We start from the raw sequence: 15,364 nt of genomic DNA on the forward strand, positions 1-15,364 counted from the left end.
GTCACTGTGTTAAAGGATGTCCTTACAGGGCAGGGCGGGAATCAGGCATCCTCCAAAGCCAGGCCGCAAAGCACAGGGAGGAATGTTAAATGGAAGCAGGCTTGCTTAACGCTCTGCTTCTTTTTCCCATTTATTGCAGCCGCTGTTGGCAGCAGGTGTCTCATTCCTGGCATTGCCTGAGTGGCGTTCTATTTTGGGCTCTTGGGTCTGAGCTCGGCTTGCAGCCGATCTTATGGGAGAGCCTCTCCACCAGCACAAGCGTGGGATACAGCAGCAACTGGTGGCCACTGTAGCTGATGGGGCAGCCAAGGCGGTCACCGGAGGCAGGTTCTACTGCTGACACGTGCATGCATCAGGCTCAATCTAGGTGCCATTGTTGTGCCAGGCACTCTGTAAAGCCCTGCCAGTCTGAACGGAGGGAGAAATTAAGTGTGTTTAGAGTTGAAACATACATGAGGCAGGTGCAGAGACAGGTAAGCTTTCTTCAGCCATGGTGGACTTGATATCTGTTTGTGAGGAAATTCTATTTCACATACACATACAAAACTTTTCTAGCAGGCAGGATGTTCCTCTTCTTTCACCTGGGCAGAGACAGAAAAATCCACACTGAAGGAGTTTTCTCCGAGAAGTTGAACATGGCCAGGAGGTCCCTATTGCAATACCATTTCTGGGTGGTCTTGGCATACTTGGAGGGCCATTATTTGTGAGAGGAAACCCACATGCAGCTCCACAAACCATGGCTATGCTTTCCCATTCTCATCATGTGTTACTTGCAAGGGATATTCTCCATGTGAGATGCTAGAGGGAAAGATGTAGGCCAAAATCACACATGTTTTTTTAAAAACGCTTGTCGCTTGGCAGGGCCACTCCAAGTCAGTTTGTGGCCTGCCGTGAAGGACAAAACGGTGCATCCCCATCTCAGGTACAGAGGCTGATGGGTCACTGAATCTTACTTCCACATTGGCAATAGGACAGGCTCCTCCATCACACCTAAGGGCAGCAGGCTGATCCCGTAAGTCTAAGGCAGGGGTGGGCAACCTGTGGATGTCAGGTGTTCTTGGACTCCAACTCCCATCAGTCCCCAGCCAATGTGGCCAATGATGTGAGTTGTAGTTACAGATCTGTCTGTTTCAGTTCTCTCCATTTCTCATTTTTCCAATCTTAAATTCAGTTCACATTTTTACAGCAATTTGGGATTATTTTTTTAAACCTCATGAAAATTCTCCCACATTTTACTGCAAATTTCTCCCAATAAACACATTTTTGTATGTCGTTTTGCCTGATGTGCACATTTTTGCAAAGCAGCTTCCCCTGATATAATGCACTTTTGTATATTATTTTCACAAATATATGCATTATTATGCACACTTTACCCTAGTACTTGCATTTTTGTACATATTACTTGGCTGCAGAAATGGACTACAAAATCTGGAGAAGTGCAAATTTTGAAGGATGGCCGAATTTCAGTTCACATATTGTTTTGGAAAGTGCACATGTGGCAGGTTTGCCTCTAAAAGTGACCTTGATAGAATGTCCGCTCCACCTACCTCTCCTCTCTTTTTGTAAATGCCCTGCGTGCGGAGCTGCCATCAACCAAGTTGGCAGCAAAGGCTTCTCTAAGGGGCTGATGCCCCTACCACCATCTTGATTCATGGCAGGCAAGTGTGCGCATGCAACGTAGCACACATGCATGCCATCAACAAAGTTCGCAGCGGGGGTATCAGCCCCTTAGAGAAGCCTCCACCGCCATCTTGGTTGATGGCAGTGACCTGCGCACCCAGTGCACAGGGCATTCACAGAAAGAGAGAAGAGGTAGGTGGAGCGGTCCTGCATGGTCTGTAAGGGAGGCTGGGAGCAGGGGCCCCAGGGCAGGCTGGCGCCAAAGGGTCCAGTCACACCTGGGGCCAGCCGCGGTCTCCCCCATCCCTAGCTGTAGTCCAGCAATGTTTGGAGGGCCACGCGTTCCCCACCTCCGGCCTAAGGATACCAGAGGCGCTAGCCACAATGGAGGAAAAATGGATGACAGCACTAGAAAAGCCCAGCTCTCTGCCAGCTGCTTGGAACTTTTGTTGAAGCGAAGAGAGATGGCCAGCATTGAAGACCTTGCGCACCTGGACTGCTGATAAGGTTGAGAAAAACATGTTTGATAAGAAGCTATCATCAGGCCACACAACAGGTGGTGGAATGGTATCATCCTTGGATTGTTTTGAAAAGACGCTGATATGAAGTGTGTCCATGTGATCTGGGCGATACTGGAAGGTGATGGCAGGGCTACTGGTTACTCTTTCCCCAAGATTTTTGCCATGTGTGCACGGTGGACAACTTGCAGTGTCCACTTCTGGCCCCAGTTCCAAAATCCTGCAGAGGCCTGGTCCTTTCTCTGGTAATTATAAAAAGAGGCTCTCTGCTTCCAGTTTTCAGTGTCCCTTTTCCCTTCCCTTTGATAATATTTTAAAGCAGTATCATAAACTTTAAAACAATCATGGCTTCCCTCAAAAAATCCTGGGAAGTGTAGTTTGTTAAGGGTGGCGAGAGTTGCTAGGAAGCCCCTATTCCTTTCACAGGGCTACAGTTCTCAAGAGTTCCCTGACAAGACAGAGTGTTGCACCATGCTGAGAACTGTAGCTCTGTCAGGAGAACAGGAATCTCCTAACAACTCTCAGCACCCTTCACAAACTACACTTCCCAGGATTCTTTGGGGGAAGCCATGACTGTTTTAAAATGTATTATACTGCTTTAAATGTATGGTGCAGATGAGGCCGTGACCACATGGAAGGCTCCTTTGTATGATATCTGCAGCAGGAGAGCATAGCTGAGGTCTAAAATGCTTGAATCTTTTATTGTTTCACTTTCTTTTACCAGCAGGAGGACAATAGGCTTCCTCCTGCCCGCTTTGCCTTGCAAATAAAATGGGAGAGAGAGGGTGTTTGGGTCCATTGTGCTCTGTCAGAAAGAATGTAGTTTGAAGGGGGAGGTGGGGAAGTGTAGTCTCGGAACATCTGGTTTCAGCCCTCAACAGAGACAAAGCTTGCTCCAGTCTCTGTGGAGGAGCGGCATCACACATCATGCACTTCGCCATCCAGGACACAAACAAGTTGTTAACCCCTCTTACACAATAACAGAATGGAACAAGTCAGCAAACTGAAAGCATTCCCAGATCCTAACTAGATGCCTCCTGGAAGCCCATAGGCAAGGCATAAGAACGTAAGAAGAGCCTGCTGGATTAGGCCAGTGGCCCATCTAGCCCAGCATCCTGTCCTCACAGTGGCCAACAAGATGCCTGCAGGAAGCCCACAAGCAGGACCTGAGTACAACAGCACTTTCCCCTCCTGCAAATGGAAGTTGACTGCCATCAAGTCGATCCTGACTTATGGCGACCCTATGAACAGCGTTTTCATGGTAAGTGGTATTCAGAGGGGGTTTACCATTGCCTCCCTCTGAGGCAGAGAGGCAGTGACTGGCCCAAGGTCACCCAGTGCGCTTCATGGCTGTGTGGGGATTTGAACCCCGGTCTCCCAGGTCGTAGTCCAACACTCTAACCACTACGCCACACTGGCTCGCTTCTCCCCTCCTGCAGATTCCGGTAATTGGTATTCAGAAGCACACTGCCTCCAACAGTGGAGGTAGGTAGGCAATATCCCTGACATGAAGAAATAGCTCCTTTGCTGGTTTCCCCACCAACTGGTATTCATGAGCATGCTCCCTCTAAACCTGGAGGTAGCCACTTCCCAGGATTCTTTGGGGGAGCCATGACTGTTTAAAGTGATTCTGCTTTAAATGTATAGTGCAGATGGGGCCTGTAAGTAATTCCCTGGGCTCTAACCCAATACCGCCTGATGCTGTGCATGTCATTGACTTAAAATAAATCCCAAGCCTGCAACCTTAAAGTCAGCTTAATACATGCAAGTTTGCAGTCCTATGGGACAGGGCTGCGTGGGAAAATGTCCTGGAGGAATGGGCATGATGCAATTAACACTCTCCTGTAATGGTACATTTGGAGGACAGATGCCATTATCCCAGAAGCCACATCAGACTGTATCTAGATAGCACCAAATTCCATGGAGGAAAATAGATTGCAGGGACTGAATGCCTAAACCAGCCCTTAGACCAGGTATGGGGAACCTCCTCCGGATGTTTCTGGACTCCAGCTCCCTTCAGTGCCAGGCAGCACGGCCAATGGCCAGGGATGATGGGAGCTGCACTCCAGCAACATCCAGAGGGCCAGTGGAGATTGGTCCGTTTGGGCACAACTTGTTTCTGCCTGCCTGCCCCAATTACAACCAGTCCAGGGGGTGGCACTGCCTGTCAACTTAGTCTCAGCAGAGAGGATGGAGACAAAATTAGAAACGGCTGGCTCTGCCCTTGATTGGGTCTGCTTCCACTGACTGTTTGGGCACCCTGCCTTCCGCTCCACCAGTCTCAATAGGCACCAGCCATCACTGCAGAGGGCTAGAGGTTGCCCATCCCTGTCTTAGAATGAGGTATGCAATCTCTTTATTATAAGACGTTAGGGCTTTTAAGTGTCTAGCCCTCATGGTTGCAGGAGTAACTTTGAAAATGGGCTCTCAGAAATGACCTGAAGCATGAACATGAGCGATGGAAGACTGCATTGTTTGTTTCTGAAGCCTCGTGAGTTCTAGGTCTCTGCGTCACTATTTGTCCAAGACTGTGTCACATTTTGCACATGGAAGAAAATCTATGTTGTTAAGCAGGCGCACGCCGGGTCCTTCTGGTTTATGAAAATGGTAAGGAAATAACACTGCTGACACAACAGTACAAGCAAACAAATTAGCTTTTCAGTAGGATGAGCTGCTGACTCCGGGCTTAAACAACTCTCTGATATGACAAGAAGAAACCCTGGAGTAAGTCCAAGTCAGGCCTGGTTTCCTTTCTGTGCTGTAATTTATTCTCAACATTTCCCTGAGAAAACAAAGCCCACGCTCCAAGCCAATTTATCAGCCAGCATGTGTTGACAGTAAGTACTCCCCCCCTTACCCTGACATTCTCCCCATCTGCCAAGCAATGGCGCCTGCCTGGAAACAACTTCTACCAGCTTCTTTCCCAGAATCCTGTCTTGTGGTACAATTTGTGAAGAAGCTATAAAAATGAGAAGAAGGTCATGCTGCATGCTTATCTCCAGAACCGACTCTTTGCTAGGGTCATGCTCCTTTCCCAGAAACCCCACCCTTTCTCCATATATCCTCGTGACTCATTTATGTGACCGTCAACATTTGTGAAGGAAAACAGGGACACTCTTGCCCTTTCACATCTCTACTCCCACATCAAAGAACCCAGTCCTGCAGAGACGAGGGTGAACCTCTGGTCCGTGGGCTGGATGCTGGCCTTACACCACTGTTCCACCACTCTCTCTCTCTCTCTCTAAACTTTTTTAAAGCTTCCATTCATTACAGTGGAAACTTGTAAAAGCCAAATTGCCATGCAGGAGCAATTTGAAGGAGGGTCACAGCTGGGGAGGGAAGGATTAACCTTCTCCCCATGTCCTGTGGCCTTCCGCGATATAATTCACCTCACATCCAATCAGGCTTTTAAAAAGCTTCCAGCGGTGCCTTTTTAAAAAAAACCCTTCCATTCTAACCCTAATTGTTGCACAGTGGATTTTCAGTAGGGCTTTGCACCTGGGAAGGGACCACAACTGCATGTTACTGTTCTTTACCAGTGGCATGTTGCATTAGTTAATTTTACACTCATCTGTTCCAACACCGGCTTTTGAATCATGCATGCTAGCAAAATGGCATTCACACTTCTGTTTTCCAAAAATTTACCAATGTTTCATAAAATCATAAGAGCAAGAAGGGATCTTGGAGGTCATCCAGTCCAGCCCACTGGTCTACACAGGAATCTTGCAATCTAGGCATCCCTGACAGAGGACCTTTGCTTAAAGGCTGCCAGTGAAGGAGAGCCCACCACCTCCCAAAGCAGTCCATTCCACTCTCAAACTGCTTTTACCCTTAGGACGTTTCTCCTAATGTTCAGCCAAAATATACTTCCCTGCAATTTCCATCCCTTGGTTGTAGTCTTGCTGCCTGGAGCAACAGAGAACCAGGCTGATCCATCTTCTGCATGATAACCGTTTAGATATCGGAAGACAGATTTAACACCACAATGCTCGCACATATTATAAAAGGGATAGCCAATGTGGTGCCAACCAGATGTTGCTGGGTTCCAACTTCCATCATCCCTGATTGTCCAACATGCTTGCTGGGGACAATGGGAATTGTAGTTTGACAACACCTGGAGAGCCAAAGGTTTCCACACCTGTTCTAGTGGTTGGCATATGCTCAGAAATCATATCTAGGAAAACCTACCAGGAAGTCCAATTCTGGAACTACAACAACTTTTGCAAGGCTATCAAAACGTAAGTGTTTGAAGAGGCATAATGATGTTTGGTGAGATGCTGTCATGCCCACAGGATATGCAAAAGGAGATCTGAGAAGAAGGGCTGTAGCTCAGTGGTAGAGCTAAAGATGCGAAGGCCTGGGGAAAAACGGGGGAAATCAGGAAAAAAACAAAACTTCCCCCCAAGTTTTCAGTAATAAAAACACAAAAAGGCTTCAAGAAAAAAAATAAAAGGAAAAAAACCAGTCCCCCCTCCCCAAATTTTCCTTTTTCCAGGCTGTCACATGACTAGGTAGAGCACATGCTTTGCATGCAGGTCCCAGGTACATTCCGTGACACTGGAAGGTAGAGCAGGGATGGCCTTCAGATGTTACTGATCTACACCTCCCATTATCCCTGGCTATTGGCCATGGCAGCTGGGGCTGATGGTGTTGTAGTTCAGCAGCATCTGGAGAGCCACAAGTCGCCGTCCCCCCCCCATCTCTGAGTTAGAAGGATCTCAAGCTGGAAAGCTGGACAAGACCCACTCTTTAACAGGCACTCAGGAAGCTGCCTTATACCAAGTCAGACCCTCGGTCGATCTACATCAGTATTGTTGACACTGATTCACAGCGGCTTTCCAGGGTTTCAGGCAGGAGCCTTTCCCAGCGCTACATGGAGATGTCATGGATTGAATCTTGGGCCACCTTGGGCTCCTTCCGGGAGGAAGGGCGGGACATACATTTAAGAAACAAACAAACAAACCTGGGACCTTCTGCACGCAAAACAGATGCTCTACCCCAGAGCTACTGCACTTACCAAGACACTACCAATCTGAGCACATAAAACTGGGCCAGATGGACCAATGATCTGTCTCATTATAAGGCAATTGAGTATGTCCAAGTGCTTCTTATGAGCTGTAGCCTTTTTTGAACAAACTTTGTGCCTATTGATTGGGGAGGGCAGGGAGAGACACACAGAGAGAGACATGGTGTTGAAGATCAGAACTGACCCTGCGTATGTGTACAGCTCACTTCATGCAATCAAGAGCCCTGAAAAAAGTATGTGTTGACGGCAGGAGTGAGGAACCTCAGGCTCAGGGGTTGAACGCAGCCCTCCAGAGTTCTCTATCGACCACACCCCTTCTGCCTAGGCCACACCCCTCAGTGGCTTGGCTTTGCACACTCCTCAAGTGTTTTTGCCGGGCTAGAATGAGTCCTTCGAAAGCCGATACTGCCTCTTGCTTGCCTGGATGGAGGAAGTGCGTGAGTGTGCGTAGAAGCTAAAGTAAAATTTAAATTCGTTGCTCCATCCACTTTTGCCTCTGTCCCTGCCCATGTGGCCCTCTGAAAGTTGTCCAGAAGGGAATGTGGCCCTCAGTTTGAAAAAGTTTTCCCATCCCTGGTTCGGGGAGTGAATTTGTGCAGGTCAAGGGTGGGGGCAACGCATTTGATCCTGCTCCCCACCTCACCCATGTTCAGTGTATGGATGAAGATTTCCAAAAAGGATGTTTGCTGGCTGTGCATTGAGCCACAGACTGGCAAATTATGGGAGATTAAGATGAGGAACTGGGTGGGACAACAGGATTAAAAAAAAAAATCCTGCTTCTACCCCCTGAATATGATTAGCCCGAGTACAAAGAGTCAAGCCCTATCTTCTCTGAAGATAAAAGGGAAGAATGGATGAATTGGTAGCATGTTGGGGGAAGGGAAATAGAAATGTTTCTGTGTGGCTTCTCCATGTCAAGGCAACGCAACATGCCAACATCTTTGAGCCTTTTCGGTCCCTGTTCTTTGCCCCAGTTCAACATTCACAAAAGCCTCTGCACCATTTTTTTTAATAAAAAACTAAACAGCAACCACACAAGTGACACTATGAACTCTGTCCCAAAATAGACTCTTTCAGAAACAGACCAAGCAAAACATAAAATTGCAGTTTCAAAGCATCGTTTTGATTTTAGGATACAAAATAAAAATAATCTTCGTTACCTCCTGCGTACAATTAAAAAAAATAAAAAGGCACTGATACCTTGTGCGTGTGTGTTTTCCCTAAATTAACCATTTTGGTGCACAAAATTTAAATCCCACCCGCTCTGACTTTTTTTTTTAACCCCACTTATTTAAAGACACCACAGTCTATCTAGAAAAACTTGAATTGTGTAAAGCAATTTACAATCCTGCTATCATTTATTGCTTTGGTGGGGGAGAGAGGTATAATCTCCTTGGATGGTAATTTAGGATGGTGTAATTCTAGATGATCAAGCCTGAGAAGAAGACAAGGAAGAAGGGGGAAAAAAACTCCAAGTAACAAAAGTTGTGCTCCCATTTTTCCTAGGGAAGATCATTTCTCACTTTCTCTGTGAACAGTACAGTGCAGGAAGCCAGAATACCCTGCCTGGAGGAGGAAAGGATGCTGCATTCATTGGAATGTTTCTCATCCCACGGTTCTTCCCTTGGTCTCTGCAACGTGGAGTTTGGTCGCTGGTGCTACAATATTGTGTATATTAAGAGGCTTTGAGGGCTACCTGGAAATGTCCCCCTGCCAATTCTGATCCCCTCAATCTTCAACCCCCTTAAAGTACAGGCCTGGCCTGACTGTTTGATAGAAGGGTACACTTCAGTCCCAACTGATCATCCTGGCAGAAGGAGAAGAGTGTTGCTTTTAGAACCCAGCTTAGTTCAAAAGATGATGCCAGGCAAATGGGGAGCAAGGTGGTACTAGAGGTTGTCGTACATCCTCAAAGTTTTCTCCAGCTGCTGGCTGACTCTCTGGTAGAAGATGATCTGCTGCTTAAGGTACGACTGCATCATCCTCTTGAAGTCCGAAATGCGCCTCTCATGGAAGTGATTCATCTCTGCCTGCAAGGCAAAACCCACCACGCGGCAACGCTTCCGGATCCCATCCGCCTCCTCCTGGTCCATTTTTCCTTCGTCGCTCATCCGCTGGCTCTCCTTCACCTTGGCAAATGCACCTGCCCGAAGGGTGAGGTGGAAGGGACAGAGAAGAAGAGACAAATGGTTATTATTGTTGTTGTTGCTGCTGTTGTTTATTTATTAAAATTATATCCCATCCTTCCTCCCAGTAGGAGCCCAGAGCAGCAAACAAAAACAGTGAACACTAAAACATCATAAAAACAGATTCTAAAACATATTAAAACAAAACATCTTTAAAAACATATTAAAACAAAGCATCTTTAAAAACACCTTTTTTAAAAAAGCGTTAAAACATCTTAAAAAGCAATTCCAACGTAGTCTCAGACTGGGATAAGGTCTCTACTTAAAAGGCTTGTTGAAAGAGGAAGGTCTTCAGTAGGCCCCAAAAAGATAACAGAGATGGCGCCTGTCCAGTATTTAAGGGAAGAGAATTCCAAAGGGTAGGTGCCACTACACTAAAGGTAGGCTTCCCATGTTATGAGGAATGGACCTCCTGATAAGATAGTACCTGCAGGAGGCCCTCACCTGCAGAGTGTAGTGATCGACTGGGAATATAAGGGGTAAGACGATATTTCAGGTATCCTGGTCCAAAGCTGTACAGTAGGGCCCCGCTTATACGGCGGGTTCCGTTCCGGACCCCCGCCATAAAGCGGAAATCGCCGTAAAGTGGAACCCCATTGACTTTAATGGGGTGCGTCATGCGAAGATGACACGAAAATGCCACAAAAGCGGCTTTAAAAGGGGAGAAAAGCCGCCGCATTAGCGGAACGCCAGGAAGTGGGGCCCTACTGTATAGGGCTTTGTACACTAAAACCAGAACCTTGAACTTAGCCTGAGTTAGATGGAGGGCAGCCCACGTCATATCCTTCATTTGCCAATTTGAAAATGCACGATTTTTGTGCTTGTATATTTATGATCCAAATAAACTGTTTTGTGCTGCCTAAAAAAAATCCTACTGCTACAAGGCTGAGCAAGAGAAATGGCCATGGGTAGCCTGGACACAGAGATCCACGTTCCAGCAGCCTCCAGATTGCATAGCTGTAATGTGTTTCAAATGTGGCTGCCCTTGAAAAAAACCCAAAAGCTTCAGCTAGAACAGAACCTGGCTGTCAAAAGTCTGGCTGGTTTGCCTAGATAGACTCACATCTGGGAGGAAGGGCAGGTTATAAAGTTAATAAATAAACTAAAATAAATAATCAGTTCTAAAGGTACTACATTGGCTCCCTATTTGCTACCAAGCCCAGTGCAAGGTACTTGTGCTTACCTTTAAAGTCCTTAAAAGGCTTGGGGCCCAACTATCCAAAGAAGCACCATCTCCCATACCAATCTGCCCCGGGACAAAGATGGTCAGGGAAGGCCCTTCTCCATGTTCCATGTTTAGGTGAAGTGCATTATGTCTGTGCAAAAAAGAAGGACTTCTCTGTGGTGGCTCCCCAACTGTGGAAGGCACACCTGGTGCCAGTAACTGGATTTTTTTTACCAGCAGGTTAAAACCTGTTTATTTACCCAGATATTTTAAATTATGGTATCTTTAGCTGGTTGAATGGTCTTGTTCCTCTTATTTTTGTTATAGCGTTGGCTTATTTTACAATGTTTTTGTAATTTTGAATTTCTTTGTGTAACCACCCTGAAATCCATTTTTATAAAATGAAAGCTGAGAATCTGGGCGTTATGGTACATCGGGGGGGGATTGCCACCCCCTGTGGATGTCCAAGCAAGACAAAAACAAAGCAAAACTTTCACAATTAAAACTGAGCAGCGTACAAAACAGAATTAAAAATTAAACGGCGGAGTCCGGGAAAGCTTGGGTAAACATACATTTTTAAGAGGTGTTTGAAAGTCATTATTAACTCTGCCTCACAAATTACCGGAGGGAGGGTATTGCAGAGAGTGATTGCCATCACCAAGAAATCCAGCTGCTGTGTTGTGGTGTAATGGTTAGCGTGCTGGATTAGGACCTAGAAGACCAGGGTTCAAATCATCGCTTGGGCATGAAGTTTGCTGGGTGACCTTGGGCCAGTCACAGTCTCTCAGCCTAACCTACCACACAGGGTTGTTGTGATGATAAAATGGAGGAGGAGAACCATGTATGCGACCTTGAGCTCCTTGGAGGAAAGGTAGGATATAAATGCAAAAATAAATAAATAAATAAATAAATAGTCATCAAATGACAACCCGCTGGTCATGGAATAAACATCCATGGAAGTTTTTAAAAGTTTGGCTTGGTTGGTACCAGGGGAGGTGGTCTGCTGGGTATCCTGATCTTAAGTTGCTGAGGGCTTTAAATGGCTCAGTAGCTAACAGTCAGGCAGGCTGGAAAGGGTTTATACCATCCCTTTGGTACCTGCTAAAGACATTTCCATTTCAAAAAGCCTTCCAAAATCTTTATGTCAGTCGGTATCTGTTTTGGATTTGAAATTATTTTATATATGTGCTATTGTTTTCAATTGCTTTAATATTTATAATTTTAAAATTATTTTTATATGTACAATTGGTTTTAACTGTTTTTACATATGTAACTGTTTTATATGTGCTATTATATTGCAAATCTCTTCTGGATGCCTCATGGAAAGTGATTCACAAATGAAATAATTACTAATAAACAATGAAATGCCCTACCTCTCCCCGCCACAACGCTGGTGGGCTGGCCCAGTTGCTCCACCTACCATGGACACACCTGCCTTTCTGATTTTCCCACAAGGATTAAGTGATGCAATAGCTGGCGCTCTGGGGCACTGTGGGGAAATCAAGATGGCAGACGGCTTCTCATACTCAGCCACTGCTGCAGCCGTAAGCCCACTGCCAAGGGATCAAACACTTGTTCTGGCAGGCTCTCATGCAGCACTTGGGCCCAGCACCTCGCCAAGGATGCCAGGCACTGCTACAGCCCTTATTTATTTATTTATTTTATTTGTATCCCGCCCTTCCTCCCAGAAGGAGCCCAGGGCGGCAAACAAAACACTAAAACACTTTAAAACATCATAAAAACAGATCTTACAACACATTAAAACAAAACAGCATTAAAAACATTTTTAAAAAAACAACTTTAAAAAAGGGTTAAAAACATTATTAAAAAACATATTAAACAATTCTGACACAGATGCAGACTGGGATAGGTCTCAACTTAGAAGGCTTGTTGAAAGAGGAAAGTCTTCAAAAGGCACCGAAAAGATAGCAGAGATGGCGCCTGCCTAATATTCAAAGGGAGGGAATTCCACAGATTAGGAGCCGCCACACTAAAGGTCTGTTTCCTATATTGTGCAGAACGAACCTCCTGATAAGATGGTGTCTGCAAGAGGCCCTCAGCTGCAGAGCGCAGTGCCCCCTTTTATTTGAAGAAATCGCTTAGGTGCCTACGCCAATCTGGTTCTTGCTGAGCTTAGAAACATGTGTCTAAGCTGAACCACTTTAGACAGCAGGTGGGGGGTGGCGGCTCACCTGATGAAATACTACACTATTCAGAATGATATCAATTCCCTGCACATAGAAAGTAACATGTTAGCAATAAGTTAGACTGGAGCTCTTTACCCTGGCATGCTCGTTTTCCAAAGCGGGGGGAATGTTTTTGCATAGAGGAAAAGTTATACCAGAGCTTGGAAAAGTTACTTTTTTGAACTACAAATCCCATCAACCCAATCCAGTGGCCATGCTGGCTGGGGAGTTGTAGTTCAAAAAAGTAACTTTTCCAAGCTGGCCCTACTTGCAGCCACAAGCAGTACAGCTCAGTGAGAACTAAGCTATGTAGCACATTCTACCCATGTCTTCTTAGTAGCAAATCCTATTGAGTTCAATGGGACAAATCAGTGTCTATTACATTGCAACCTTAATCATCTTGAATTCCTACTGCTCCTTTTTCGGAGGCTTACTTTTCTTCTTTTTGGGGTTAAATTTTTCCCCTTTATCCCTTTACTTTATTAGAATAACAATGGAAAAATAAAATAAAAATGGGGGAATGGAAATCTGGGAAAGCAAATTATCACTATCATTTTGGGTTATTTTCCATCTATTTGGGTCCTAACTGCAAGCAGGGCTTCAGAGGAACACACTGACATAGAAACATAAAATAGTAGAGTTGGAAAGGGCCTATAATGCCATCCTGTCCAACCATCTGCTCAGCGCAGGAATCCAAATTAAAGCATCCCCAGCCGGTGCCTGTCCAGCTGCCTCTTGACTGCCTCCAGTGTCTCAGAGCACACCACCTCCCTAGGTCATTGGTTCCACTGAAGTACTGCTCTAACAGTGAGGAAGTTTTTCCTCATGTCCAGTTGAAATCTGGCTTCTTGCAACTTCAGCCCATTATTCTGTGTCCTGCACTCTGGGATGATCAAGAAGACATCCCGGCCCTCCTCTGTGTGGCAGTCTTTCAAGTACTTGAAGAGTGCTATTATATCTCCCCTCAGTCTTCTCTTCTCAAGGCTAAACATGCCCAGTTCTTTCAATCTCTCCTCACAGGGCTTTTGCTTCCAGTCCCCTGATCATCCTTGTTGCCCTCCTCTGAACCTGTTCCACTTTCAGATCTGAACCTATCCAAAGTTATCATTTGATTGTGCTGTTTTAGAATGCCAGCATAATTCCATCTATTGCCAGAGTTCAGGTGCAAGTGCCGAGGCTTATTTATCCAAAATCACACACACAGAGAGACACCTCTCCCCATGCACAAGGAGTGATCAGCAGGTTTGAAGGAATCCTATAGTTTTGAGACGTACAAACAAAACTTAGGGAAAAAAGAAAAATAAGGAGGCAGAAAACTTCTCCCCAAGGACTGAGCAAACTCAGTGGCCTCAGACTATACTGGGCGCTTATTCCTCTAATTGGATACTGACACCTTCTTATCTTATGCTAATAAAAACTAATTCAGTTGTGTTAATAGCAGTCTCAGATCGTCTGTCCACATTCCCTTGTAGTAATGATTGCCTCAATATTTGTGGTGGCCTTAACAGGTCAGGGTTTCTCACTGACTTAACTTTATTTTGGAACCATAAGTTGCAAAAGGTCTACTCCAGGTATGTGACTATTTTGCTTTGACTTCCTTATACCTTCCTTGCCCCCACCTCTTCCTCCAAGCTAAGCATGATGCAATCAAGGACTCTGTGTGAAAACAAACAATAAAATCTGCAGTTTGAGACCTGGAACAACACAGACGAAGAGAAAGAGAGACCATGTTTGGACAATTATATCTTGGCCTAATGATATTTGGGCTCCTTTGGGAGGAAGGGTGGAACACAAAATCAATCAATCAATCAATCAATCAATTAATAAGATGGGATATGAACAAACGTCATGCACCTGCATGCAAATACTTTGCATTTTCTTCTCTCACACAAGCAAAAAAAGCCAGGAAACTTTAGTTAACTATAGTTTCCTGTTGCATCTGAACCAGGAAACAATGGTTAACAGCTTCCAAATAAAGCAGGATATGAACCCATGGTTTAAAGTTAACTAATAGTGCAATCCTATGCAAATCTAGTCAAACTGAGTTCAATGCGACTTATTCCCAGAAAACTGGGTAAACAGATTGCAGGCTTAATATGTTGGTTTGTTTGGAGGCCATTAACCATAGTTTCCTGGTTTGGACGTAATGGGAAACTATAGTTAACTATGACCTCCTTGCTTGTTCCCTCTCATGAACAAAGAAAAAAGCAAAGTACCTGCATATGGGTGCATGAGGCTCATTCATATCTCAATTTATTAAGCAGAGATATGATCACTGAAACATGGCCAAAGAAAGCTGAGTTTCATTTGGGGGACTCTGTAAACAGTACTGGCAAGCCTCTCTCTGAAGGTCACATGTGGACGTAGTAGACTCTGGCTATTTGGTGTGTTTAAACCAGTGGTGAAGTCACATTTCCACATGGGCAGCCTTCCAGGGCCACATGCCTGTAGTGGGGTAGGGCCAGAGGCAAAAGGGGGTGGAGCAACTCTTACCTTTGTACAATCAGCTTCATTCCAGCCATGCAAAAGCCAGAGGTTTCTACACCTCCACCCCCTCTACACACGTCTCTCTACTCAGGCAAGCAAAAGGCATTATCACAGTTCAAGGACGCATTCCACCCAGGCAAAAGCACTCAAGTAGGGAATAAGTAGAGCCAGTGAAG

General features: G+C 45.5%; 1 protein-coding gene across 1 annotated transcript in view; it reads right to left on the minus strand.

Annotated features, from left to right (window-relative positions):
• Positions 1 to 8,503: 8,503 nt before the first annotated feature.
• The window catches only part of SNX33 (sorting nexin 33), a 38,783-nt gene continuing 31,922 nt past the window's right edge, over positions 8,504 to 15,364 (minus strand). Inside the window, exon 2 of the mRNA XM_061595540.1 lies at positions 8,504 to 9,307. Coding sequence (XP_061451524.1) covers positions 9,054 to 9,307 — 254 coding nt within the window. The 3' untranslated portion in view covers positions 8,504 to 9,053. The remainder of the gene's footprint in view (positions 9,308 to 15,364) is intronic.

Source organism: Rhineura floridana, chromosome 14 (assembly GCF_030035675.1).
Source record: "Rhineura floridana isolate rRhiFlo1 chromosome 14, rRhiFlo1.hap2, whole genome shotgun sequence".
Taxonomy (NCBI): Eukaryota; Metazoa; Chordata; class Lepidosauria; order Squamata; family Rhineuridae; genus Rhineura; species Rhineura floridana.